The 26,696-nt window shown below is 44.7% G+C and overlaps 1 protein-coding gene across 1 annotated transcript in view; it reads right to left on the bottom strand.

Annotated features, from left to right (window-relative positions):
* LOC147427037 (protein CHROMATIN REMODELING 5-like) overlaps positions 1 to 26,696 on the bottom strand; it is a 78,616-nt gene that overhangs the window by 29,454 nt on the left and 22,466 nt on the right. Inside the window, exons 5-13 of the mRNA XM_086498823.1 lie at positions 12,210 to 12,428; positions 11,968 to 12,051; positions 11,792 to 11,851; positions 11,597 to 11,700; positions 10,699 to 10,750; positions 10,555 to 10,618; positions 10,378 to 10,471; positions 10,216 to 10,303; positions 9,928 to 10,062 (exon numbers count right to left, since the gene is read on the bottom strand). Of these exons, the coding sequence (XP_086354949.1) occupies positions 9,928 to 10,062; positions 10,216 to 10,303; positions 10,378 to 10,471; positions 10,555 to 10,618; positions 10,699 to 10,750; positions 11,597 to 11,700; positions 11,792 to 11,851; positions 11,968 to 12,051; positions 12,210 to 12,428 (900 nt within the window). The remainder of the gene's footprint in view (positions 1 to 9,927; positions 10,063 to 10,215; positions 10,304 to 10,377; positions 10,472 to 10,554; positions 10,619 to 10,698; positions 10,751 to 11,596; positions 11,701 to 11,791; positions 11,852 to 11,967; positions 12,052 to 12,209; positions 12,429 to 26,696) is intronic.

Below are 26,696 nucleotides of genomic sequence, written 5' to 3'. Positions count from 1 at the left end.
TATCAGAAAGGAAAGAAGTTTCCTCCTTCGAGCTGCTACATTGCTTTCTATGCTTTCTAGACTTGCGTTTCTTTAATTTTCTTTTCTTATTCTTTCTTTGCTTCTTCCCTCTGTTCTCATCCTTGTTGGAACTAGAACAAGAATTGGCAAAAGAGGAAGAAGGATTGGGGTCCTCCTCAAAGCAAACACGCTTCTTTGATCCGCTTGCCTCCTCGAGCATAAATCTCTACCCAAATAGCCAGCATGACCATTTGACTTGCTGTCCTTCCGAGAGTCCTTTTTAGCTTTCATCAACTTACCTTACTGAATCTCTTCTCAAAAGCTTCATCAAACTCCTCTCGTGAATAAAGCTTCTGTTTCTCTACACTTGGCTTGACCATGCTCTTCATGGCAAACTTGATCAGAGTGTGGACGACCTTCTGCCATCTATCGGAAACCTCAACAATCAGGTGACCCTTCAAATACTCCACGCAGTTCGGATCCTTGGCATATTTGACAAGGTGTCAGGAGCAGCGCAATCGAAATGGTGACAAGATCTAGACTTTACACTCCCACAAATCTTTACTTCTTTCCTTGCTTGAATGTGTGTTGAGAGAGAGGTAGAGATGTGCACAGAGAGAGAGAGAGAGAGAGAGAGAGAGAGAGATGAAATGAAATGAAATGTTATATTAACATCTTCAAAAGGCCAAAATGACCTATGAGACCAAACTGTTACAAAATTGTGAATCTGATACCATGTCTGGGTACAAAAAGACTAGAACAAAAATAGTACTACTACTAGAATCCATCCTCATCTGCACTCTGGATGTCGAGAGAGTATGGCTCGAATCCTCTGTTGTGGTCTCCGTCAATGTTGTGTAGCCCCTCTTCTCAATCGTGGCCATCTGGATTTTTGTAACTCCAGTGCTCGGTCGATGAGAGTGCCGGCAGTGGTCGAATGAGTGTGGGTCGAGCTCTACAGTGATGGCAACTCCTCTGGCTGTCCCATATCTAGTGAAAAGAAATCTGTAATCCGTCTCTAGGACTCTCTCTCTAGCTCTCCCCAGTAAAGTATCTCTATATCTGTGTAACTCAAGTAGATATAGCCCAAGACATCTCTGATCCTCATAACTCATGACACTAGAGAAAGTACCGAAACCCTCTCTAAATAAGAAGTGGAAACGGCCCCGAATCTCATAGTACATTGTGCAATGACATATGTAGAGAGACCCAATGAGGTCCCAACCAACCCTCTAAAGGGCCCCCACATCGTTGCGGATGTGGTATTTGCTTTTGATTGCGTAAATGGATGAACACACATGCAATACCTCAATGCAAACTCTACTCACTCGAATGGGAATGTCGCTGCAGTCGTCAAGATGAAGCACCTCCGGGGGGACTGATTTGATGCACCTTTGGATCTGTCTCAATGAGGGGTTGCTAATGGCCACCAAGGGGTCGATTCGGGGCCAATTTGCGCTCTTGACGTGAGAGCAATGAAGGGCTAAAGGCTGCCTGCAAAAACGCAGCCGACCCGTCATGCAAGGTAGGGCTGAAAAAACAGATGGTGATGGAGCCGATGATGGGCAGCCATGGGAGCACTCGATGCGGCGACGGAATGGCCGAGAAGAGGCTCAATGGGCTGCCGAAATACCGGGCTGCAGCCGAGGATGTAGCACTAGCAGATCCACCACGATCCCGGTGAGGAGATGGGCTGAAAACTGAAATCGTTGGGCTGAATGGCTGCTCCGGGCTGATGGCTCGCGAATAAAAGCAAAAACGCCAAGCTTGTTGTTCTGCAAAATGCTGGGCTGATCCTCTAGCGCTGGCTAATCTGTTGCAAAACACTGGGCAATGGGCTTCTAATATCAGGCGTGCCAAGTTGAGAAAATGTGTGCACATGGGAGTCTTCTAGCAATAACTCGCCATTCTGTGACACATTTGACGAACGGACTAGACCAACACGTTCCTATAACCTAGACCTACATGCTCATCATGTCCGATGCCCACCCGAGTCTAATAAAATCTGTCAAAATGCTTGTACAATCCATTTATGCAAGGGTTCAAAACTGGAAAACCTAATCTAATTGACATACACGTCGTACGAACAGGCTCACAAAATTGCCAATACTAATCCTCCTACGATTCTATACACTCCTATCTAGGGATAGGTACAAAATTGGCTCGAAGTCGATGAAGCATGTCCACGTGGCACACAGAGCCACGTGCACGTGACATTCCCTCCTGCTTGAGGTAAGGTACGAGTACCGAACTCCAGGCAATCCATAAGATGGTCTCAAATAAATGGCCTTCTCGATGATGTCCCCCACGGCTACTTTTGAGAGAGGCTCCCCAAGGTGATGTGAAAATGTCCAAAAAGACAAGGATGGTGATGATGCATCTACTCGCAAACGATGGATTGTCTCCTGGATCAACAATGCCCTTGTTGGTTACCGGCCACCCTCAGCTGCCCAAACTAGGATGGTGTGAACCAAACTGCAAACTGCAAACCGAATGGATGCTCATAGAGCGAATGGCTAGATATGCAAACGATGACGCACACGAAGGTTACCGACGAGCCTATGCTACCCCTACGCGGGAAAATTGGCAAGAGCATCACCGAATGGGAGATGAAGATGCATATGTCCTTTGCAATGCCCACAACCATGGCAAGTCCTCTGTACAATGTCTCATGAAAACGCCGAATAACTCCTCAAACATAAAGGCTCTTCTTGGAGCTTCGACTAGATTGCCATGTGATGAAAGCTTTAGATGGATCCTCGTCTCTACAACGAATGTGGTTACGAATGTAGGCTCACGATGCCTACCAACTCCCACGGTGTTTGCCTCAAATTGGAACCCTTTGGCTCCGAACTGATGGCTATCGATTGCTAAGAAGATGTAGATGTAGACCCGATGTGCCTCTTCTGGAATGATGAAGCAAATAGGAGAGACGGTTCTTCAAACAATGCCAAGATTCCAAAGCTAAAAGGCTGATTTGGATGGCGCCTTCCTTTGTCGTCATAGGCCGCTAACAAATCCTAATACTCACAATCAAAATCATCATGCTTTCAATTTCCAATGCATATCTTCAATCATGCGATCTATCGTGTCGAAGAAGTTAAGACTACAAATATCCATGCAAGAATTTCTTTATGTCGAGGTGGTCGAGCGCGCACACCAAGTCAACTATCCTCTCGCGGGCGCACAACTATAACCCCCGGTATAGTGTTTACATTTCCTATGCTCAAGGTGCACGGTCCCACGCACAATGGCAAGTCATGCAGTTCCTTGAGTGAGAGAACCGTCCTTGGGCAAAACGCTACAACACACACTCAAACACTAAAGAGAGAAAAATTTCAAAGATTAGTCCAAAATCACAAAGCTTTAAAACCAATCCCAAGTGCAGCGGAATTGAAATGGTGACAAGATCTAGACTTTACACTTCCACAAATCTTTACTTCTTTCCTTGCTTGAATGTGTGCTACTTAGCACGAATGATGGTTCCTTTTACATAAAGAATGAGAGAGAGAGGCAGAGAGAGAGAGAGAGAGAGAGAGAGAGAGACCCGATGGGGTCCCAACCATCCCTCTCAACGGCCCCCCACACTGTTGCCGATGTGGTGTTTGCTTTTGATTGCATAAATGGATGTACACACATGCAATACCTCAATGCAAACTCTACTGACTCGAATGGGGAATGTCGCCGCGATAACTCTTTAAAATGAAGCACCTCAGGGGCTGATTTGATGCACCTTGGGATCCATCTCGATGAGGGGTTGTTGATGGCCACCAATGGGTAGATCTGGGGCTGATTTGCGCTCCCGATGTGAGAGGCTAAACGCTGGCTGCAAAAACAGAGATCTGGCTGCGAAAACGCAGCTGACCTGTCGCGCAAAGCAGGGCTGAAAACGCAGATGATGATGAATCCGATGATGGCAGCCATGGGAGCACTTGATGCGGCGAGGGAATGGCCGAGAAGAGGCTTGATGGGCTGCCGATATACAGGGCTGCAGCCGAGGACGTAGCGTTAGCAAATCCACCACAATCCCGGCGAGGAGATGGGCTGAAAATTGAAAACGCTCGGCTGAACGGCTTCTTCGGGCTGATGGCTCGCGAAAAGAAGCAAAGCGCCAAGCTTGCTGTTCTGCAAAATGCTACCCATTTGACGAACGGACTGGACCGACACGTTCCTCTAACCTAGACCTACATGCTCGTCATGTCAAATGTCCACCGGAGTGTAATAACATTTGTCAAAACCTAATCTAATGGACTCGTCCGGACATGCAGGTCTTGTTAACAGACTCACAAAATTGTCGATACTAATCCTCCTAGGATTCTAGACACTCCTATCTAGGAATAGGTATAGAATTGGCTCTGGAAGCATGTCCACGTGGCACAAAGCGTGCACGTGACATAAGGCACCTAGCACAAGTGTCCACCTACCGCCGTCGCTTGTATTCACATTTGTCAAGATCCTTTGTTGACGGCTTGCCATGGTCCTCTCTCAACTCCTCAAAAGAAGGCTTGCCCTCGTTGGACTCTCCGTTTCCCCACTAGGATTCGAGTGCTCTTCATTCTCCCGCAAAACTGTTGTGGGTCTGATGTGTTGCTCTCTATCGGATTCAGTGTCGCAACCCATGTGTGCTACAAAAAATCGGATCAAATCCTCTATGCAAGAAGAATCGTCTGAGCTCTGATACCACTATAACAAGCTTGGACACCCAAGTGAGAAATCAATAGCAACATATGAAAGACACCCACAACAAAAAGGTTCACCTCCAGATGCACTAGCCCCAACGCTTGGTGCCCCTTTCAGTATTTCTTGCTTGATTGATGATCACAAAATACATCTGTCGGGAGGTGTGCTCTACAATCACTTCAAGGCTCATCTGCCAAAGCCACCCCCTGGGCACACTTATATAGGTTACATGGAGCCCATAAACTGGGCACCCCAATTGCTTTTCACGTACCAAAAACAAGGCCCAAAAGCTCGACCCAAACGCTCACGTAGAAGCTATTCGGCAACCACGTGCCAGTCCGCAAATCACAGCACACTTTACGACTAGGGCTGCCACATCATCATTGTTTTCATTTTTGGTCCAGCATGTTGTCCAATGGCCTTAAGTGTCCACTTGTCATGCCACATCATCGCGATTTGTGACATTGGTGACATGGCCCACTTAAGATGAGAAAAGAAGTGACGGAGTTCCGCTCCCAAATGTATTGGCCTCTCAACTAGGGGCCCCTTGCAACGTTTATATTATATTTGAGTGTATGTCACGTGCGCACTTCACTTGCGCTACATGGACATGCTTCTGCTACAGTCTAACATGAGTCATTAGCTTAGGACCTAGCCTAGCACCCAAAGTTACCCGGAACAGGAACGGGAACGGGAGGGTCCGGAACGGGATAGAAAGAGGGGGGGGGGGGGGGGGGGGGGGGGGGGGAACGGGAACAAGGCCAGAACGGTCAACTAAAGGCATGAATTACCTCCATTCAGCTTAGTCCCAAATCAACTCCCAAACAACCCCAAAGCTGCCCTCAAACTGCCCCAGATATGTCTCCCCAAACAGCCCCAAATCTGCCCCACAAATGCCTAGTTTTTCCCGTGTTCCGTAACATTGTTCCGGTTATCCCTCTTTCTAGACCAATGTTCCGTTCCCGACTCCATTTCGGGAGCGGGACTCGTCCGGAATTCCGTTTCGGAACGTTTGGGCTATGTTCCGCCCGTTCCCTATCACACTGTTGGCACCTTTGTGAGCCTCTAGCAGGACGTGCATGTCGAGGCCAGTCATAGTTGCATACCCTCTCTTGCACAGTACCGCATTTCAACTCATAGGCAATTTGCTACGTGAACCACCTCTTAGTACCTTATTTTTAATAAGTCAATTTCAGCCTTATTATTACTTGGTCGTGAGGGCATCGGTGTGCTTGCTCGACCCAGCATGTGCCAAATATAAAAGCAGCCCTTAGGCGCGCTTCTTCTACAATAGCAAGAGAGCCTACAACTCAGTACTTGCAGGCCAGAGCAGCTAGCGTTTCCAGCCTTCTTCTCATCAGCATTTTCAGCCAGAAGACCAGCGTTTTCAGCCAGCATGATTAGCATTTTCAGCCAAGACAGCCGCCGTTGTCAATTATGAAGCGCCAGCAGATTTCAGCCCCTAGCCTCGTCGCGGTTGCAGACCTTGGCCATTGACATCGTTAGCAGATTCCAACATTCAGCCGTAGTGGCGGCGTCGTTGTCGTCGACACAGCACCCCTTGTGCCCTGGCTCGGCATAAGGACCCACAGAACCCCTCATTACCTCAGTGGCGCATGGTCGTCATCGTCGTCGACGACATATACCCCATTAGTAAGTACATCGTTGTCGACATAGATTCCATCAGTACCTCGCCGTTGACATCATCGTCGTCGACATAGAAACCATCGGAACCCGCAATACCCCACGTCAATAGCATCAAGTACACATTAGCATCTCATCATTTAGCATCATTGTACCAGCATTGTGCAAGAATAAAGAAAGTACTTGCTCTGGCAACAAAGCAAGGGGGCTCTTGAGGGTTGGGGACTCGACATTCAGTGTCGTCTCTTTTCTCTCTCTCGCTTGTGTGTCTCTCTTTTCATTCAATTCAGTTCAGTTCTTTCAAGTTAAGTAAGTGTTCCTTGAGCTAAATCTTTAAACACTTCCGCTGCATCTCACATTGGTATCAGGCTTTGTGCATGCTTCGGCTTCGCGAACTCAAGGGAAGAACCACCAAGAACCCCAAGAAACACCAAGAACCCAAGAACCATCAAAGACCAAAAACCCAAAGAACCTCTCCCAACTTTCTTTTTTTCCCTGAGTCCCAATCATGAACTTATTAGCTCCCATCTTTATTGCCATGTCTTTGAGAAAAGATCAACATCGGATACACGACAAACCAGATCTTGAGTACCAAGATCTACTTGCCTACTATGCGGATATGGAAGGAGTTGGAGACAGGATTTCTAACCCTCTTCTGCATTCGCATTCGCATTCGCATGTAGCGTGCATCCACTTTCGTCAACAAGAAACCCTTGGAAATACCTCTGAACACCTTTACATTCGAGTTGCACCTGCAGTGTTTTCACGACACGACTATTCGAGTGGCAGTACTTGCTCGCAAGGTAGAGTCAGTATGAAGGCTGGTATTCTGCAACAGTAGTAAGCCTGCCTAGCTAATCGTATGGTCGCTGTTTACATCGCACCAGACCTACATCCGCACTATCCACCCGTTTGGAGGAGTTTTCATCAGTTTATGCAACCACAAGCCTCAGAAGCAGTCAGCATCAAACGTCCAGAAAGAAACTCACCATTAACAGGGGGGGATGTCACGTGTGCACTTCACTTGCGCTACGTGGACATGCTTCTGCTACAGTCTAGCATGAGTCATTAGCTTAGGACCTAGCTTGGCACCTTTGTGAGCCTCTAGCAAGACGTACATGTCCAGGCCGGTCATAGTTGCATACCCTCTCTTGCACAGTACCGCATTTCAGCACTAGGTAATTTGCCGTGTTAACCACCTCTTAGTACCTTATTTTTAATAAGTCAATTTCAGCCTATTTATTACTTGGTCGTGGGGGCATCACTGTGCTTGTTCGACCCAGCATGTGCCACCTATAAAAGCAGCCCTTAGGCGCCAATAAGAAGCAGAAGAAGCAGAAGCAATAGCAAGAGAACCCGCAGACTCGGTACTTGTAGGCCAAAGCAGCTAGCGTTTTCAACCAAGAGAACCAATGTTGTCAGTTGTGAAGCGCCAGCAGATTTCAGCCCCTAGCCTCGTCGTAGTTGCAGACCTTGGCCATCGACATCGCTAGCAAATACCGGCATTCAACCGTAGCGTCGTCGTCGTTGTCGACACAATACCCCAACACCTAGTACCCCTTGTGCCTTGGCTCGGCATAAGGACCCACAGAACCCCTCAGTACCTCGTCGGCGTCGACATAGACCCCATCAGTACCTCCTCGTCAACATCATTGTCGTCGACATAGATTCTATCAGTACCTCGTCATTGACATCATCGTCGTCGACATAGAACCCATCAGTACCCGCAATACCCATCAGTACCCAGTGTCAATAGCATCAAGTACCCATTAGCATCTCAGCATTTAGCATCATTGTGCAAGGATAAAGAAAGTACTTGCTCTGGCAACAGAGCAAGGGGGCCCTTGAGGGTTTGGGACCCGACATTCGGTGTCGTCTCTTTTATCTCTCTCTTGTCTCTCTCTCTTTTCATTCGGTTCAATTCAGTTCTTTCAAGTGAAGTAAGTGTCCCTTGTGTTTGTGCGGAGTACTAGATCCGAGCAATTGACAGTGTTCAACTGCCGGAAGGAGCACATTCACAATCTTTAAGTTTATAATACTCCCCCTAGGCACAAATTTGAAAGCCCTTGGCCTCTTGCCTTTACATTGGCTGAAAGCCCCAAAATCAACTCATAACAAAAGCTGGCACCTTCAAAAGCCCGAAAAAGTTGATGCGTTTCACAATTGGCACCAAAAAACTCACTCAGCTGCCACATCACCGGCCCGCAGAGGAGACACTCCTTGGGGCTCTCCCCAAAGTACAGCACATACGGCTATGGATCCTTCGTAAGATTGCCTCCATTCTCCCAGATATGATGTACATGTGGAGGTCTACAGCATGGTCTGGGTACTCATGGAAAGCCTTGGGCTACAAGGCAAAGCACAGCAGCCTTGGATCAGCCATTAAAAGGACAACCTCAGCTAGTCAGCACTACCCAATGCCTGATTTCTTAGCGACAGTTTGGACAAAGAAGAGCGACTACATGAGGGAGTTGATCAGTAGCGTCAATGTCTGGTTTGTATGGCAGGCCCCATGCTCTAGGGTCTACAATGATTCGAGCATGGGTCTACAATGATTCACATTCTTAAGAGGACAGTCTGATAGCATACAGGGGAAGCTGGGTTGAGAGATGACGCCCGGCATTCATTCAGGTGTGGTGGCCTGTCCTTCTTCAGCAAGGACCATGGCATTTATTGGATTTACAGGCAACCTATGCCGCACTTCCCCCCTACCATTTTATAATTTAGCCGTTGTACGAGTTGAACATGGTGATCTCCCTTTTCCGCACATTATAAAACTGATAGAAAATCTTCTTTTGCACAAAAAAAAAAGTATACACACACATCTCTACAAGCTAAAGAGTTTCCCTCAAATATAGTGTCATTAGAGATAGGAAGTTCAACAGGCACTTTTGGAGGGAAGTATTGAAGAATTTAGGCACTCCTTTAAGCATGAAGACAACTAATGATCCGCAGCTTGATGGTGAGACAAAAAGAGTCAATTCGATTTTAAAGGAGTTGCACTCTTATGCGAGCAAGAAGCAATCTACCAGGGAGCAGAACATCTAATACGTCTGGAGTTTTCTTACAACCCCTCAAACATTTAGCTGCGAGCTAGACCCTATAGATCATTTGCAACCATGGAAATGCAAGCACAAGTCCTAGCAGAAAGCCAAGTCTGATGTTTAAAGCATGACCTCAAAATTCAAGTCCAAATAGAACATGAACAATATCAATACCTGAAGAAAGGTCTTAAACTATGAGGAACATTATTTCATATCCCCATGACAAGCATAGCATTTAAATCACAAGGACCGTGTGAGCAGTCAAAAGGCGACAACAAGTGAACAATTGCTTACATCAAACAAGAAAAGCATTGTATATGAAGAAAAGGAACATGTGAACCCATAAACGCATAAGCTTCATGAAAAACTCAAGGACTCAAATCTTTGTTTTCCTTTCTACATCATGCAAACCTCCCTCTCTTTTTTCCAAAGTCACCCTAAGAATTCATGAAAGACGGAACAATGCATGCAATGTTGTAACCCCCAAGTCTCAAAATAAGATCGCCTAGTGATACGAGAACAACAAGAGTGATACTTTAGATGGGCTTGATGTATATACCTCACGGCTTGCCCGGTTTCCAACATACACCACCACATTCATGTCTGGTAACCACTTCCGGAACTCTTTAGCCCAATTTGTTATGGTTGAAAGAGGGACGACCACAAGGAAAGGTCCAGGTATCTGCTGTGCATTCTGTGAAACAAATTGAAAACAATTGAGCAGAAATCCAAGCTTTAACAACATGCACACCTACAATAGAATAATGCCTAAGCATCAAAACACAGAGATACTGACCTTACCATGATTGCTTTTGGTTATACTAGGCTGAAAAAAAAGTTGAAGTACCTGTAAAAAACCGACCATGGAAACAGATTGCACAGTCTTCCCTAGTCCCATCTCATCAGCAAGGATCACATTAGTGTCGTTCTTCCAACTGGGGAAAGGTGCAACAAAAAACACTAAGCAAGCCTGCAGACCTACAGAAAATCAATCCTGGCAGAATCTAACCTGTTCATCAAAAAGTTCAACCCTTCCAACTGATAATCCCGCAGTGTGCCACCCTTTAGCCAGTCTGGCTGTTCCTCAAACTTTCGCAAAGTTGCTGCAATGACAGCCACACGACATTCATGACGGCGTACTCTCGACAAAGCATGAGGTGTGAATAAATCATGGCAAAGTCAACACCTTTTCCTTTTTTTCTTTGCGAATCAACCATCTTCCCTTGAACATTGACTGCAGCTTCCCGAGCCTGTTCAGGCATAGTAGACCATTAATCCATGTCCGGATAATATAAATTCATATTTCCTTAATTTTGATGTGCCTGTTCACCTTATATTCGTCAATGGCAACTTGAGCGAACGAAATATCAACATCCTTCTCCCTTTAAAATGATAAAAGAAAAACCACGGTTGTCAAATTTTAAAGCAAGCTATACGACAGACCCTACATGCAATCAAAAGGTTTTATCATCAAGAAGATAATAGGTAGCCTCAAAAGGGTATGGACAAACACAATCCTCTGAAAACTGTCATGAAATACCACCAAAACCTGTCCATGGAGTCTGGACCTTATATATTTGTGTGTGCACAAACTTACCCCCCTCCCCAATGAGCCTAAATATATTCCTTCAAAAAAAAGTACAAGTTATAAACTTGTGGTACTCATCCATGAGACAATATAACCCTAAACTTCATCAAGCATATGTTGATTAATAACTATGACATGCCCACCAACCATATCAATTCCAAATGTCTATGTAACCTTCTTTACTTGATAAATGGTGTCAATACTCCATCTCAGCCTCTCATTTTAAGAGCTAACACTTTCCCTTGGAAAACTTGAAGTGACTTGCTACTAAATCACTGATCTAATAACTGTTCAAATCATGATACTACCCAAAGATTAAACTAACACCACCAGTGCACAAATGTGGATGCAATCTTCCTTTATTTGATAAATATGGGCCACACAGAGTTCAACAATACATCTGAACCTCTCCTTATTATGGATGAAACTTTCCCTTAGAAAGTCACTCCGGATCTAAATATACTGCCCAAATACTCTATATACATATAGAATAGATTCTTATCACAACTAACATTGTGCACTTACATTTGCAGCCTCCTTTTGTAAAAGTCAAATGGAGAGCACAAATTATTCACTAAAAGTTCATAAGCAACCCCGAACTCACAGAGCATAACCTCACATGGAATGTTTTAACCATTACCATGTTGATTCCGAATAGGAAAGGCCCTTCCATTTCACAAGGTATTCTTGAAACTCTTCACCAACTTCATTTTGTGAGGTTCTGTCTGCAAACACTCTTTCTACCTGAGAAAGGTTGCAGTTGAAAATTGGACATCAAACGTTAGCATGTCCAACTTATGCAGGTTGTAAAATAAAGACATCACCCTTGGCAGACCTGGCGATATTGCTTCAACAGGTCCAACTCCATTTCCTTGCTCACATCATGCACCTCTGCCTGGGATGGGTACAAGAGTATTTCATGAAAAGGACAAGGCAGTCAACCACAAAAAAATCCAGGACAAAATTGTCAGCATGAATCGCATCCATTGCAAACAACGTCGAAATTATCACCTCCTCACGTGATAAAGCTCGCCTCTTATTTCTTTCTTCTTCAACCCGCTTAGTATAATTGATAACCTTTTTGAACCCACTCAGCTACACAACATTAGCCAAATAAAACAATAAGTCTCAAAATTCTGCACATGCTGAACAAAAATTGATAAATACACACAAATTGGCAATAAATTTCTAAAACATGAAATTCATCCCCTGCATGCCAGCACTCACACCAAACACAAAGGAGCTTCAAAAACCTGTGAAAGTTCTGCAAGTGTCTGCCACTGACAGTGAAGGTAAGACTGGCCTTTCCATTTGATGTAAAACTCCTGCTCTTCCCACCTCAAGTCGGAAGAAGAATCTGTATCCAGTATTGGATCCCTATCTCTCTCATGCTCCTCAGTACACAATCCCCTACGCTGATGCCATAAAACCCTTTCTATGGCATCTCCATCTTCTTCTTCGGCATCCTCAAACTGTATGAATTCAAGATCCAAAGCATATTAATGATTGCACTGTCCATTGCTGCAATCCAGTAATGGCTGGGGCAACTCTTACGAGCCCCCGCTTTTGAAAAGAAAACCATCAAGAACCTTAAGTGATGCATTTATTCCACTACTGACAATAACCGTAATAAACGCATTATAGCAACCTCAATTACGTGTATATGGATCTAAGATGAACTCAAAACATGCAAATTTAACTGTTTTACGCTGCAGCTCAAATCAATATAAGCGTTCCATAGCAAGCACCACACACCCGTGTGCACACACAAACAATAAGCATACCTTTATACAAATACATATACCTTTGTAAGGCCTGAAAAGTTTGAGCTTATAAATTAAGGGGCTAAAGCACATGCACACAAAAACTAATCTTGCTTGGGTTGCCTTGGCAAAGTGATTGTTGACATGGTTAAGTATTGATGTGCTGATGCGATTTCGTATTGATGTGTTGTTTGGAGTCAGAAATAGTTTGTTTACATATAGTAAATTATAGTTTAGAGAAATGCAAAAATCAACTTGGGACTAGTCACTATTGACCTGGTCATTGAGTAGGCGTCTCATTCGAGTGTGCAAGGTATGGAACATTGTTTTGTAAAGCTACAAAAAAACCATGTGAATAGTTAAACTATCTATCATGCAATAACAGACCATATATCGTTAACGTCATACAAAAGTGCCATACATGAGTATGTTGGAGAGTCGGCACTGTCTTCCAAAAAATTATAAGGAACAGAAGTTGGGCCTTGCCCTGTAGTCTCGTTGTGCAGTCCAAGTAAACGCATAGACAAACCTTTACGACTTGTTGACACAAAGTTATGTTCATCGATTTGTAGACGCCATGTTATCGATTTTCTCCAATTCTCAAACTTTGCGTCCAGATGCTCTGCAGAGTGAGGCCCCAAGGGCTCTTATAAAGAGTACATGGGATGCCCAAAAGCAAAGCCCCAAAAGCAATCAATCCAAAAGCACTTTTAACCAAAAGCTAGCGCTGGAGATTCCCCAAAGCAGTCAGCCTAATTTGCGAAAATCCGTATAGCTTGTCACGTGATAGCTACATCGAAAATTGTGGAAATTCTGTACGGTCCTGCCACGTTAGCATATCAACACATTTTACGGTAATCCCTTTCAAGCTTCAAGCTTCTGTCTTTTAGGGTTCAGGCCCCACAATCGGTGCTTCATAAGTTCTTCAAGTTAGTCCGTTCAGTTTCTCTTGTCCACTTCTCTCCAGATGGTAATGCCATGTCATCACTTTGTGACAGATGGCTAAGTGAATGAGAATTGAATGAGATTCTAGTACATCAAGATGGCTATCTGGATGAGATGACTGGATACTGTTGTGAGTGCATCAAGGGTTCCGAAAGGAGGAGATGACTGCATAGTGATCTAGGTGCATCAAGAGTTCTGGACGAAATGAGATGGCTGGATTGAATGATTGAAACACGGTGTTCAGTGTGAACTAAGTGTCTGACTTTGTGAAATGCATGCTATGTGGATGTATTGTCTTGTGAGGATACTGATGGCCATGGTTTGCTTGATTGACATGTGAAATGAAAGGATATGAATCTGTCACAAACTGCTGACGTGTCAAGACACTGAATAACAAAGCCAACCTATAGATCCCGGCAAGGAAGTCTAAACCCTAAGAAGAAGCAACAAAAGAAGTAAAAGCAGCACAAAAGAAGTCTTACCAACGTACGGGACCCCATCCGATGGGACCCAGTGACATAAAGATATTCAATAAAGCAAAAACATACTCAAAAGAATGCGTAAAGTCACATGACGTGGTAGCCTATACAAAATCCCAGAATTCACACTGACATGCTGACGTGCCAGCTGTATGGATTTCCGCAAAACGCGCTAGAATTCGCACTGACATGCTGACATGGCAGCTATGTGGATGCGCCGGCAAGTTTTGGTGCTAGTACTTTTTTTTGGCCCAAATGCTTTTGAGTTTGAAGCTTTTCATGTAACTGCTTTTTAGGCCAAGAGCCAAGAGTCTTTAAATAATGCCATGGGCTCTTTCTCTAGATGCTTCAATACGAAAGTGCAGAGAGAGAAGTACCGGCAATGTATTGTGTTCAAGCAATATAAAGAAATACCAAAAGGGGCGCCAACGTTTAGGGCCAGCGCTCCCTTGGGGTGGAATTCCGCCACTCCCATCTCGTGTCATGCATCTCTTTCAATTCAGTTGTTATTTGAAGTGCTTAAAGTTGTTCAGTTTGTTCTTTTCGGTTGGCATATGGTGCCCGGTCCCGTGACAGTGGTATCAGAGCTTCAGGCGTGTGCTTTTCTGAAAGCATATCAGTCCCACCAAAGAGCAAAAAGAGCAAACCGGCACTTCCAAAGTCTACTGGAATTTTATTTGAAGTATCTTCGTGCCCCGACCCCAAGACTTATTAGCTACTCCCACCCTTACCTCATCGCGCATCGGATGCGGGATGGTCTTCATCGCTCTGTCTTACAGGGCATAAGCCATAAAGATCACTTGCAAGAGAAGGATCAAAGAGTTTTCGAGCCACTTTTTTTTCTCAGAGGCAGTGCCATGTAGTGGTGGATGTCTATAGCTACCAAGCCGTACACTTGGACTTGGAAAGCTTTCAAGGAAAAAAATTTGCCCGAAGTTACATGCCTTCAGACATCTTCCTTCAAATTGCAGCTTCTGGTAGAGTGGGGTATCCTGAAATGCTTGCCAAGGAAACCCTTGCAGATTACGACTTCAAAATTCTAGACATCTCTCATCAAATGTCTCTTCTCGAGCTAAAAACCTTGGAGGTCCAGTGTGATTGCCAGGTCTTGGGACTACCATCACCACCACAGGAACATTGCTTGTCGAGGCTTGTTTCAACTATTCGAGCTTATGGACCATGTCGCAGACGGCTACAACCTTATGGAAGAAATCTAACCCTAATCTTAGTACAGGTTTCAGGATGGAAAGCTAGTCGTCTTTTCGAGCTCGACTGATGTCGAGATTGCTTTTTACGTTTGAGTTCTGATTGAGAACTTGTTTGGTGATCCTGTTTGGACTTTGTTTGAAATGGATGGTATCTATTTTGAACTTGTCTTGGTGCCGATTTGAATTGTTTGACTCTAGTTTTAATATTGGTTTCAATGATTGGTGATTTAGTCCCAGGTGGAGTACTGAGAAATGATGTTTGAGAATGCTTGTTCATACTCATGGCCCGACCCTTGTGGTTATTTGCGGGGGGAGTATTGAATGTTTGAAAAGTGTTGTTTTTACTCAGACCTTTGTGGTTATTACGGGGGGAGTATTAGAAAGTTTGAGCAGTGATTACTCTCAGCACCTCCAAACAACGTAGGCTGCGGGCTAGGGGGCGTTTAGTTGTAACAGGCCTCTATATCTCCCGGCACGGACCTTTTTAGGTTATGCAGGAGGAGTGATGAGGGAGTCGTTGAACAACTCATGGACCGGACCTGAATGGTTATTTGCGGAGAGGGTGTTCATCAGCAACTTTATGTTTCTATGTCTTTTAACATGCATATGTGAGCATTTGTGTTGCATTGTGATGTGCCAACCACTGAATATTCCTTATTGGATGAGATTTTTTTGGGAAGCCAATGACCCAGGAAATCAAGAGTTCCCATCTGGCAAGAGACTCCTTATCGAATGAGATTCTTCTGGGAAGCCAACGACCTAGAAAATCAAGGGCTTCGATTTGGAATGAGAAAATTGATTGTCCCTCGGAATGACCCTCGAAAAATTTTTGAGCTAACTTGAGTCGTTTTGCGAGTATGTTGTTGTAATTGCGGACGATTACTTTCTTTCAAGAAGGGGGGGTACACATTGCCGACGTGTCAAGCCACTGAAGAACGGAGCCAACCTACAGATCTCGGCCGAGAAGTCTAAACCCTAAGAAGAAGCAAGAAAAGAAGCTAAAGCAGCAGAAGAAGTCTTACCAACATAAGGGGTCCCATCTGATGGGACCAGGTGACATAAAGTTATTCAATAAAGCAGAAACATACTCAGTAGAATGCATAAAAATTGATGATGTGGCAAACTATACGGAATCACGAAATTCACGTTGACGTGCTGACATGTCAATTGTACGGATTTCCATAAAACCTGCCAGCTGCTTTTGGTGCTAGTACTTTTTTTGGACCAAATGCTTTTGAGTTTGAAGCTTTTCGTGTAGTTGCTTTTTAGGCCAAGAGCCTTTAAATAAAGCCATGGGCTCTTTCTCTGGATGTTGGATGCTTCAGTACGAAGGTGCAGAGGGAGGCTAAAGTACAGTGTTCAAGCAATATAAAGAAATACCGAAAGGGGTGCCAATGTTTGGGGCAGTGCTCTCACGGGGTGGAATTCCACCACTCCCCGTCTCGTGTGGTGCATCTCTTTCAGTTCAGTTGTTATTTGAAGTGCTTAAAGTTGTTCAGTCTGTTCTTTTCCCTTGTCACATGGTGCTCGGTCCCGTGACAGAATATGATAGTAGCAAGATTTAGTAGATCAAGACATCTGTGAAAAGATTAGCGCGATCTGGATGTGATTGCTAAATGGTTACAATGATTAGGATTTGTATCTGAGACCCTCGACAGAAATGTGATTGATCAATGATTGATGTCTTTGTAGAAGTGATGGATTGATAGACCGGTATCTCACCTTAAGCACAAGGGGATGTCACATGCACATGGCTCTGTGTGCCACGTGGACATGCTTCATCAACTTCCAAAGCCAGTTTTCCCCTTCTTCCTAGATAGGAGTGTCTAGAATTCCTAGGAGGATTAGTACCAGCAATTTTGTGAGCCTGTTTACAAAACCTACATGTCCGGACAGCTTGTTGGGTGTAGTGGATAGCTTGCCCTACTTGGGTGGGCCAGTGTGCGACAACTTGCTGGATGATTTATAATTTATTTTGTTGGGTCTAGTGGACAGCTTGCCCTACTTAAGCTTTAATAAATTTATAAATCAAATTCCTAGCCTATAAAAGGAGCCCTACAGCTAGCATTTTCTATCAGTAGAGCCTACTGCTAGCAAGAGTTGTAGATCAGCCTAGCGTTTTCCGACTCCGGATCACCCTGGCATTTTGGAAGAGATCCACCAGCGTTTGCAGATTTCAGCCCTACCGCCATCTTCTAGCCTGCAAATCAGCCAGAGTTTTCAGTTTTTCAGCCCATCTCCCTCAGGAAACCGGTTGGATCTGACCTCGTTTGCATCTACGTTGCGGTCCTGTACTTCGGCAGCCCATCGAGCCTCACCTCGGCCATTCCCTCGCCGTCATCGAGTGCTCACATTGTTGTCCATCATTGGCATCGTTGAGATCTGTGTTTTCAGCCCTGCTTTACACGAGCGATCTACGGCAATTTACGTTTCAGATCTTCATTTTTGCAGCCAGCTTTTAGCCCTTCATTCTTCTCACATCGGTAGCGCAAATCAGCCCTAGATCTACCCCTTGGTGGCCATCTACAATCCCACATCGAGAAGGATCCAAAGGTGCATCAAGTCAGCCCCAGAGGTGCCTTGTCTCGAGGAGTTACCGCTGCGCAGTGTTGCCAAGAAACGCGTTTCTTCACTCATGAAACCTACGAAACGTTTTAGAAACGTTTCTGTATGAGTTTGGACGTTTCAAAGGTAAAGTCAAGGCTCGTAAGTTTTTGCTCGTCAGGCTGTAGCATTGATTTTTTTATGTCATGAAATCCTCAATGTCATGAATGTAGCTTCTGTCTTGCTTCTAATGATGAAAGTTAGTCCTATTCTCCCTCTTTTTCATGTCTAAGATCTTCGCTTATACCACTTAAACTTATGTACATTTCTTTAGTTTGCACAAAACTTTTGTTTTGGTGTTTCTTTCTCGGACGAAACCGTTTCGAAACTTCTGAAACTCGTTTCAAACGAGACGTTTCGAAACTCCATGGCAACTATGCCGCTGCGACAGTCATCATTCGAGTCAATAGAGTCTGCACTTGAGGTATTGCATGTGTGTACATTCCACTTATGCAATCTAAAGCAAATACCACAGCGGCAACGGTGTGGGGGGGGCCTTGAGAGGGTTGGTTGGGACCCCATCGAGTGTCATTCTCCTCTTCCCTTTCTCTCTCTCTCTCCCTCCACATCTCTACTTGGCTCTCTCATTCCCACTCTTCAGGGAAAAGTAAAAAGAACCATCATTCAAGCCAAAAGCAATCACTAATGCAAGGAAAAGAAGTAAAAGATCTGTGGAAGTGTAGAACCTAGATCTTCACCATTTCAATTCCGCCGCACCTAACACCTTAAACTTTATTCCAACTCTATTCCTAGAGTCCTCTTCCGTAGAGATCTTAGTATCAACTTTGTTATCCCTCGACACGAAGTTGCCCCTCCGGAATCTCTAATCCTTGATCCCAACTCAAGAGTCTACCACTCTCAGATCTGTTGATCTACTCCCAAACCTAGGGTGCAAAACCCTTCAGCTGATCTGGCTATGTTCCACATAGCCCTTCTCTCTTGCAGAGGCTCGTGCCTTCCTTTGCTCCTACTTCCTCTTGCAGAGGAAGTGCACATGCAAACAAATGCTCATAGATCAAACATGAAAAACGTCACTTGTGAAGACTCGAACTCGGAACGCAACTCGCTTGTCAGAAAAGCAACTCTCCGGAAGAGATCTCTATGCAGAGAAGCCTCTCTTGCAATCCTAAGAGGTGTGCTCTCGGGTTCTTTCTTGTAAATCAGCCCCCGTCTACGACATTGATGGGATGAAAACAGAGAAAAACAGCAGCTCATCGTGATGGAAACAATCTTTGAGGGCACTTCTTCGTGATAGAACTCGTCTACATGGTCTTGGTAACATCTCGTGCACTTGGGGCAGCCATGGGAGTCAGCGGCAGCATCATCTCAGCGGTTGGAATTTGCAGCCGTATGTCAATTCCTCCGGCGCTTTTGTTTTTCTCCTCTTCCCAACCCCTAACCTGGGGAGTGGGCGGCCGGGCAACTTTAAAAATGGTATGAACCTGCCAGAAACTCAATAAAACCTTATAAGCTCAAAACCATGCTTACACAATCACAACCCAAGTGTCTCTGGATACAGTCTCATGCACAAATGCAATGCCAACATAGACTCCTTCATGGAAAAGTATTTGCTTTCTCAAAAACAACTCACTTTTTCAGAAAGCAGCTGCATTTCCTCAAAGCTTACTTGAACCCATCTTCATTCAAGTGCTTGTCTTATCTCTTGTGCACAACCCTAACTCAGCTCGAAATACCTCCTAACCATGGAATATTCCCTTGCCGATGTTCCTGTCACCCATCATGTGACGCATCTGGAATACCATCACTTAGTCCTTTCTCACCAAACTTACGAAACAACTCCTTTGCAATGCTTTATGTCACCCATCCCATGACGCATCACAGATGTCCATTCCGGATGGTCAAATATGCCACAAAACGGGCACCACGTGCCAATAGAAAAGAACAGACAAAACAAACTTTTAGCACTTCAATAACAATTGAATTGAAAGAGAGAGACGACACGCGACACGGAGTGGCGGAATTCCACCCCAGAGAGTATTGGCCCCAAACCTTGGCGCCCCTTTCGGTATTTCTTTATATTGCATCAACACAGTACAAGCCGGTACTCCAGACTCTGCACCTTCTCCAGGAAGCATGCCAAAGAATGAGCCCTAACCTCACATTTAAAGGCCCTTGGCCTAAAAAGCAATTACAGTGAAAAGCCTTCAAACTTAAAAGCATCTGGTCCAAAAGCAAAGCCAAAAAGTTGCCATCATAAATCACGAAAATCTGTACAGCCTACCACGTATCAGCCAGTGCAATTTTCGGAAATCTCCCTGCTGCCCTCAGGGTTAGGGTTAGGGTTTTTGCAGTTTTAGCGTTTTTGGCAACAAAATTAGGGTTTGTAAGTTTTAGGGTTAAGGTTTCCAAAATTAGGGTTTCAACAGTTAGGGTTTCTGGCAGAAATTAGGGTTAGGGTTTTCTGCTCTCAGGCGACCACGTCATCACTTTGCGACACTTCTTCTGTTACTTGCTCTTCTTAGGGTTTAGGCCCCTCGGTCGGCATCTGTAAGTTGGCTCCATTCTTTAGGCTTTGACACGTCAGGAGTTTGTTACTCTCCCCTTCTTGAAAGAGAGTAATCGTCCGCGATTATAGCATAACTGCAAAACAACTCAAGTTAGCTCAAAAATTTCTGAGGGACATTCTGAGGAACAATCAATTTGCTCTTTTTATTAAGGAGTTAGCTTCTCCTTTCGGCTGTTTTGATCAAGGAGTTAGCTTCTCCTTTCTGTTGTTTTGGTCAAGGAGTTAGCTTCTCCTTTCGTCCAGATCGAAACTCTTGATATTCCGGCGTAGTAAAATTAGCCATCACACCCAGACCGTAGTGATCTTCCATGGGTGTCTTGATGCACTAAAATTACAAACCCAGGCAATCTCATCCAATTAGGAATATTCAGTGGTTGGCACATCACAATGCAACACAAATGCTCACATATGCATGTTACAAGACATAGAAACATAAAGCCGCCAATGAACACTCCTCCCGCAAAACCTAACGAGTTACGGGCCAGGAGATATTCAACGACTCCCTCATCACTCCTCCCGCATAACCTAAAAAGGTCCGGGCCGGGAGATATAGGGGCCTTTTACAACCAAACGCCCCCCAGACCGCAGCTTGCGTCGTTTGGAGGTGCTGAGAGTAACCACTGCTCAAACTTCTTAATACTCCTCCCGCATAACCATCCAGGTCCGGGCCGGGAGTCACAACAACAATTATTTTACAAGCATACAACCAAACGATCCCCAGGCATCGGCCTGCGTCGTTCCAAGGTTCAAACAATACCGAAACAGTATTTCTCACTTCTCCACCCAGAAGTAAAATCACCAATCATTGAAACCAGTATCAAACCAGAGTCAAACAATTCAAATCGGCACCAAAACAGGTTCAAAACAGATACCATCCATTTCAAACAAATTTGAAACAAGATCACCAAACACGATCAAACAGAACTCAAACTTAAAAAGCAATCTCAACATCAATCGAGCTCGAAAAGTCGACAGACTTTCCATCTTGAAACCTGCACCAAAAATTAGGGTTAGGTTCCTTCCATGAGGTCGTAGCCGAGCACAGCATGGTCCATCAGCTCTTGGACAGACAGTGTTTCTTTGGCGGCGATGGTAGTCCCAAGAGATAGCAATCACATCGAACCTCCAACGTCATCTGCTCGTGAAGAGACATCTACTCAGAGATGTCGAGAAATTTCAAGTTATAATCTGTTAGGGTTTCCATAGCAAGCATTTCAGGATACCCACTCTGCCAGAAGTTGCACTCCAAACATAGAAGTCATGTAACTACGTGCAAAAACTGTCTTGAAAGCTTGCCACGTCCTTGGAGCATGCGGTTGTGTCGCGATTGAACTCCATTGCATAGCATTATCTTTAACAAATCCCCCTGCTCGAGAAATCTTGGATTCTTCTATATACTTCCCTAAAGTATAGATGTTGTTGAATTGTTGTAGGAACTGCAATGCTTTCTTGCGATCTCACCCCGGAAAAAGTGAAAAATTTGACTGTCGTGCCACCATCTTTGAAATCTTTGGGTTGGTTTGGCGCATATCCCGGGTATGGAAATAAGGGTATCCATATGGGCTCCAACCATTGTAGCCTGGTGGCGGTGGTGGTAGAGGTGGGGGCAATGGCGGTGGCAAAGGCGGTTGCACTAGATCAGGGTCAGATGGCTGCACCATATTCTTGAAGACTCCCCCGATCAGAACAGACGGCTAAGAAGGTTACCGATTGGAAGCTCTCGTACTTTCTGGTGCCGGAGGAGGAGGTATCACCTGGGGCATCAGAGGGGGTAACATGTAGTTCAAAAATTGTTGAAAACTTTGCAGCATCGAAAGATTCTGCTGAGGATGCCGTGAAAGAATGTGGTGAAGCTCGTTGAGTAGAAATTGTAAATATTCTGTTGAATCCATGAATTCCAAGTATTGGGTTCTTAATTGGCTTATGCCCTGTAACACTGCGGTGAAGACGGGAGCGCGCCTGATGCGCGATGAAGTAAGGGTGGGAGTGGCTACTAAGTCCGGGTTGGAGGGCAAAGATACCTCACATAATAATTCCAATAGCTCTGTCTGCTCTTTTGTAGGACCGGTATGCTTTCAAAAAGCACACGCCTGATGCTCTGATACCACTGTCACAAAACGGGCACCACGTGCCAGTAGAAAAGAACAGACTGAACAGACTTTTAGCACTTTAATAACAACTGAACTGAAAGAGAGAGAGAGAGAGACGACACGCAACACGGAGTGGCGGAATTCCACCCAGAGAGTATTGGTCCCAAACCTTGGCGCCCCTTTCGGGATTTCTTTATATTGCATCAACACAGTACAAGCCGGTACTCCAGACTCTGCGCCTTCTCCAAGAAGCATGCCAGAGAATGAGCCCTAACCTCATGTTTAAAGACCCTTGACTTAAACAACAATTACAATGAAAAGCCTTCAAACTTAAAAGCATCTGGTCCAAAAGCAAAGCCAAAAATGTCAGCGTAAATCACGGAAATCCGTACAGCCTGCCACGTCATCAACCAACCCAATTTACGAAAATCTCCCTGTTGCCCTTAGGGTTAGGGTTAGGGTTTCCACAATTAGGGTTTCCACAATTAGGGTTTCAACAGTTAGGGTTTCTGGCAGATATTAGGGTTAGGGTTTTTTGCTCTCGGACAACCACGTCATCACTTTGTGACACTTCTTCTGTTACTGGTTCTTCTTAGGGTTTAGGCCCCTCGGTCGGCATCTGTAAGTTGGCTCCATTCTTTAGGCTTTGACACGTCAGCAGTTTGTTACAGAATACTTCTTCTCGATACTCTCTGTCACCTATCCATGCCGAATTGTATGAGCAAGGGTGCTCATCTGGCTAGCCCTGCATGGTAGATAATCACACAAAGCCTTCGACACGTGTAATAGGCCGTGCCACTTTATGGCTAGCCCTACTCACGTGGTAAATCATCACACGCAGATCCTTTTGACTTTACATGCAATAGCCTCTGTGCCAAGCTACTTTTTGAGATATCAAGCTTTTAGCTATTTCTTTTCATGCTTTTCAATGTTGCTATTGAGCAACAATAACTATAAAACCATGGACATAGCTCACCTCTCCAAGACAAAAATGGTTGTACTATGTTTGCTAGAAAGTTGACATAATAATAGAAAAAAATACCGCAAGGGGTGCCTCGCTTAGGAACCACCATATCTAGAGAGGGAACTCTACCCCTCTCATCTCTTAGGAGTGTTCTTTAGTGCCTTGATTCTAGTTTTTAGTTGTCTCAAGACTCTTCAAATATTTACCCCCTATTTTTGAAGTGCACGTGCACATCTAGCCCTATGTGCATGTGAGCAAGCTATCCCAGTTCTAGGATTCAGGTTAGCCTAAGAAGTGTTCTGGCACCCTTGTGAGCTTGTGTGCAGGCCGTGCATGTCCAGGCACTTAGAATAGATGCATACCATCTGATTGCACACAGCAAGATCACGGATAAATAGAATTTATCACTTAATATTGAAGCCAGAGAATATAGAGAGAAATAGAGAGAGAGAGAAATGAAATGAAATGAAATGTTATATTAACGTCTTCAAAAGGCCAAAATGACCTATGAGACCAATCAGTTACAAAATAGTGAATCTAATACCATGTCTGGGTACAAAAGAACTAGAAGTGGAACAAAATACTACTACTACTACTACAATCTAAAACTACGTGGGTGTAGCAGCTGATACAATAGGTACCCGGTAAACTGGATGTAACAGTGTGAGAAACAAAGATGGAAGAAATGGTGAGGATCCATCCTCATCTGCACTCTGGATGTCGAGAGAGTATGGCTCGAATCTTCTGTTGTAGTCTCCGTCGATGCTGTGTAGCTCCTCTCCTCAGTCGCGGTCGTCTGTATCTCTGTAGCTCCAATGCTCGGTCGATGAGAGTGCCAGTAGTGGTCGAATGAGTGTGGGACGAGCTCTGCAGTGGTGGCTGCTCCTCTGGCTGTCCCATATCTAGTGAAAAGAAATCTGTAATGTGTCTCTGGGACTGCCTCTCTCTAGCTCTCCCCAGTAAAGTGTCTCTATACCTGTGTAACTCAAGTAGATATAGTCCAAGACATCTCTGATCCTCATAAGTAGAGAGAGAGAGAGAGAGAGAGAGAGATTTGATTTGATTTGGTATTAACGTCCGCGGGGGGCCAGAAATGACCCATGGGACCTCAGAGTGATACATAGTCTCCCCTCACGGGGGTGTATGGTGTGGTGTGTGTTATTCTCTTTTTGTGTTCCGATGAGTGTCTTTTGATGCTCAAGTATGCGGATGAGGTATGTTCCGAGAGCTGTAGGGGAGGGGTCTGTCTTGGATAAGAGGTCCGCAAAGGTAGAACAACCGCTTAGAAGTGGTTGAAAATTAGCCCGGATGTGAGCGTATTCTGGGCATTCCAATGTCACATGTGCTTCATCTTCGGGAGCTAGCATTGTACATGATGTGCATATCCGTTTAGAAGCATCAATTTTCAGCCAGCCCTCTGTTTCTATTTTGAGCATATGTGACCTTGTGCGCATCAAAGAGATGGCTCTTCGTGCCATGTGGGGCATGGGTGTTCGTATGTGGGCCTGGGCTTCCATTGGGTTTGTGCTATAGCCTTCCCAATACTTTGTGTTGACATGCTTGCAATAGTATTCAAATTTCGAGCGGTGTTGCGTTGTCTTCCACTTGGTGTGGAGGCTATTTAGTAATGCAATGTCCAAATTCAGCATGTGTTCTCCCTCCTTGCCCTCCTCAATAAGCATGTCCACATATGCCTCTACATTCCATTTAGCGAACCATTTCTTAATGTCTTGTATGAGGCTCGATGACAGAAATTTGCTTTTTTTTGTCTTTTGTGGTGCACATCCCCTTTCCCATGCAATGCGGGGGATTCGAATAATAGGCATCGCTTTGACCTTCATGATATACGTGTACATTTTTTGCAATGCTTTCATTTCTAGTGGTCTCTTGCCTATCTCCAAGAGTAGCACGGAGTATGGTGTCGTCTTTTTGACCCCCATGTGTCGACATAGAAACTTTTTCTGAATTTTTTCAATTTCATTCCATGTGTGGGCTGAAATGCTTGCCCCCCAGATTTCCACTCCGTAGAGGATGGCTTGCACCACGCATGTCTCAAAAATGATCGCTTTTATCTCCCATCTTTTTATGCTCCTTTGTGTGCACATGTTTTCAAATTGATAGTACTTGGCATGGCCGATGTCAATTCTATTATGTGCGCATTGTCCCCAAGCATAGTTGCACGGGATGTCAATCCCCAAGTACTTGAAACTGTCGACTTTCTCAATTTGTTTCCCTTGATACATGAGGGGGGCGTGGATATCCATCTTACAAGTCTTTACAATCATGAACTTTGTTTTGTCTACATTGATTGATAGACCCACATTTTCACAAAAAGCATGTAACGCACCGACCAATTTCTGTAGAGCTATAATGTCATGGGCGAAAAGAGCCACATTGTCTGCATAGATGAGCATGAGAAGTGTAAGCATCCCGATGGCTGGTTCATCCCCTTCTAGTTGAGGGAGGAAGCTTTCTATTTGATCAATGCACAATCCAAAAAGAGTAGGTAAGAGGGAGCATCCTTGTTTGACCCCCATGTTGCTCGAGAAAGCTTTGGACAGCCCTTCGTGCGTTTTTAGTTGACATATGACTCTGTCATAGAGACGTGCTACCGCAAACCTGAGATGCATCGGTACTTCTATGCATTCCATCCTTTTCCATATACCCATTCTCGGGACCGTGTCAAAGGCTTTGGTGAAATCTACAAAGCAACAGTATAATGTTTTTCCCTTTAGCCGACTCTCTTCCATTAATACCCTGAGTGAAACAAGGTGATGAATGGTGCTATGTTTTGGTCGGAAACCTACTTGTTCTTTTGCTCGTTTTCCATTTGTCTCCGCCCATGTGCTTATGCTTTGTTCTAAGATGCTTCCCAAAAGCTTTGCCATGCAAGATCCTACCATAATGGTACGGTAGTTGGTAGGCTGATTTACATCCCCTTTTTTGTAAAGTGCTTTGATCCAGTTCTTTTGCCAATCCTCGGGTAGCCCTTGAACAATGGCTTGGTTTAGCATTCTATGTATCCACTTTCTGGCTCTCATACTTGACCATTTAAGCATTTCTGAGTTCAAGTGTAGTATGTCCGGAGCTTTCCCATTTGCAAGTTTCTGTATGCTTTTTTTAACCGTTTCGAAATCAAAGTGGTCTTGGGCATGGAGAT

The sequence above is a fragment of the Adiantum capillus-veneris genome, chromosome 24 (genome assembly GCF_014529385.1).
Source record: "Adiantum capillus-veneris isolate H3 chromosome 24, ASM1452938v2, whole genome shotgun sequence".
NCBI lineage: Eukaryota > Viridiplantae > Streptophyta > Polypodiopsida > Polypodiales > Pteridaceae > Adiantum > Adiantum capillus-veneris.
Note: the sequence above shows the minus strand (reverse complement) of the source record. Positions and strands in the feature narration are given on the sequence as shown.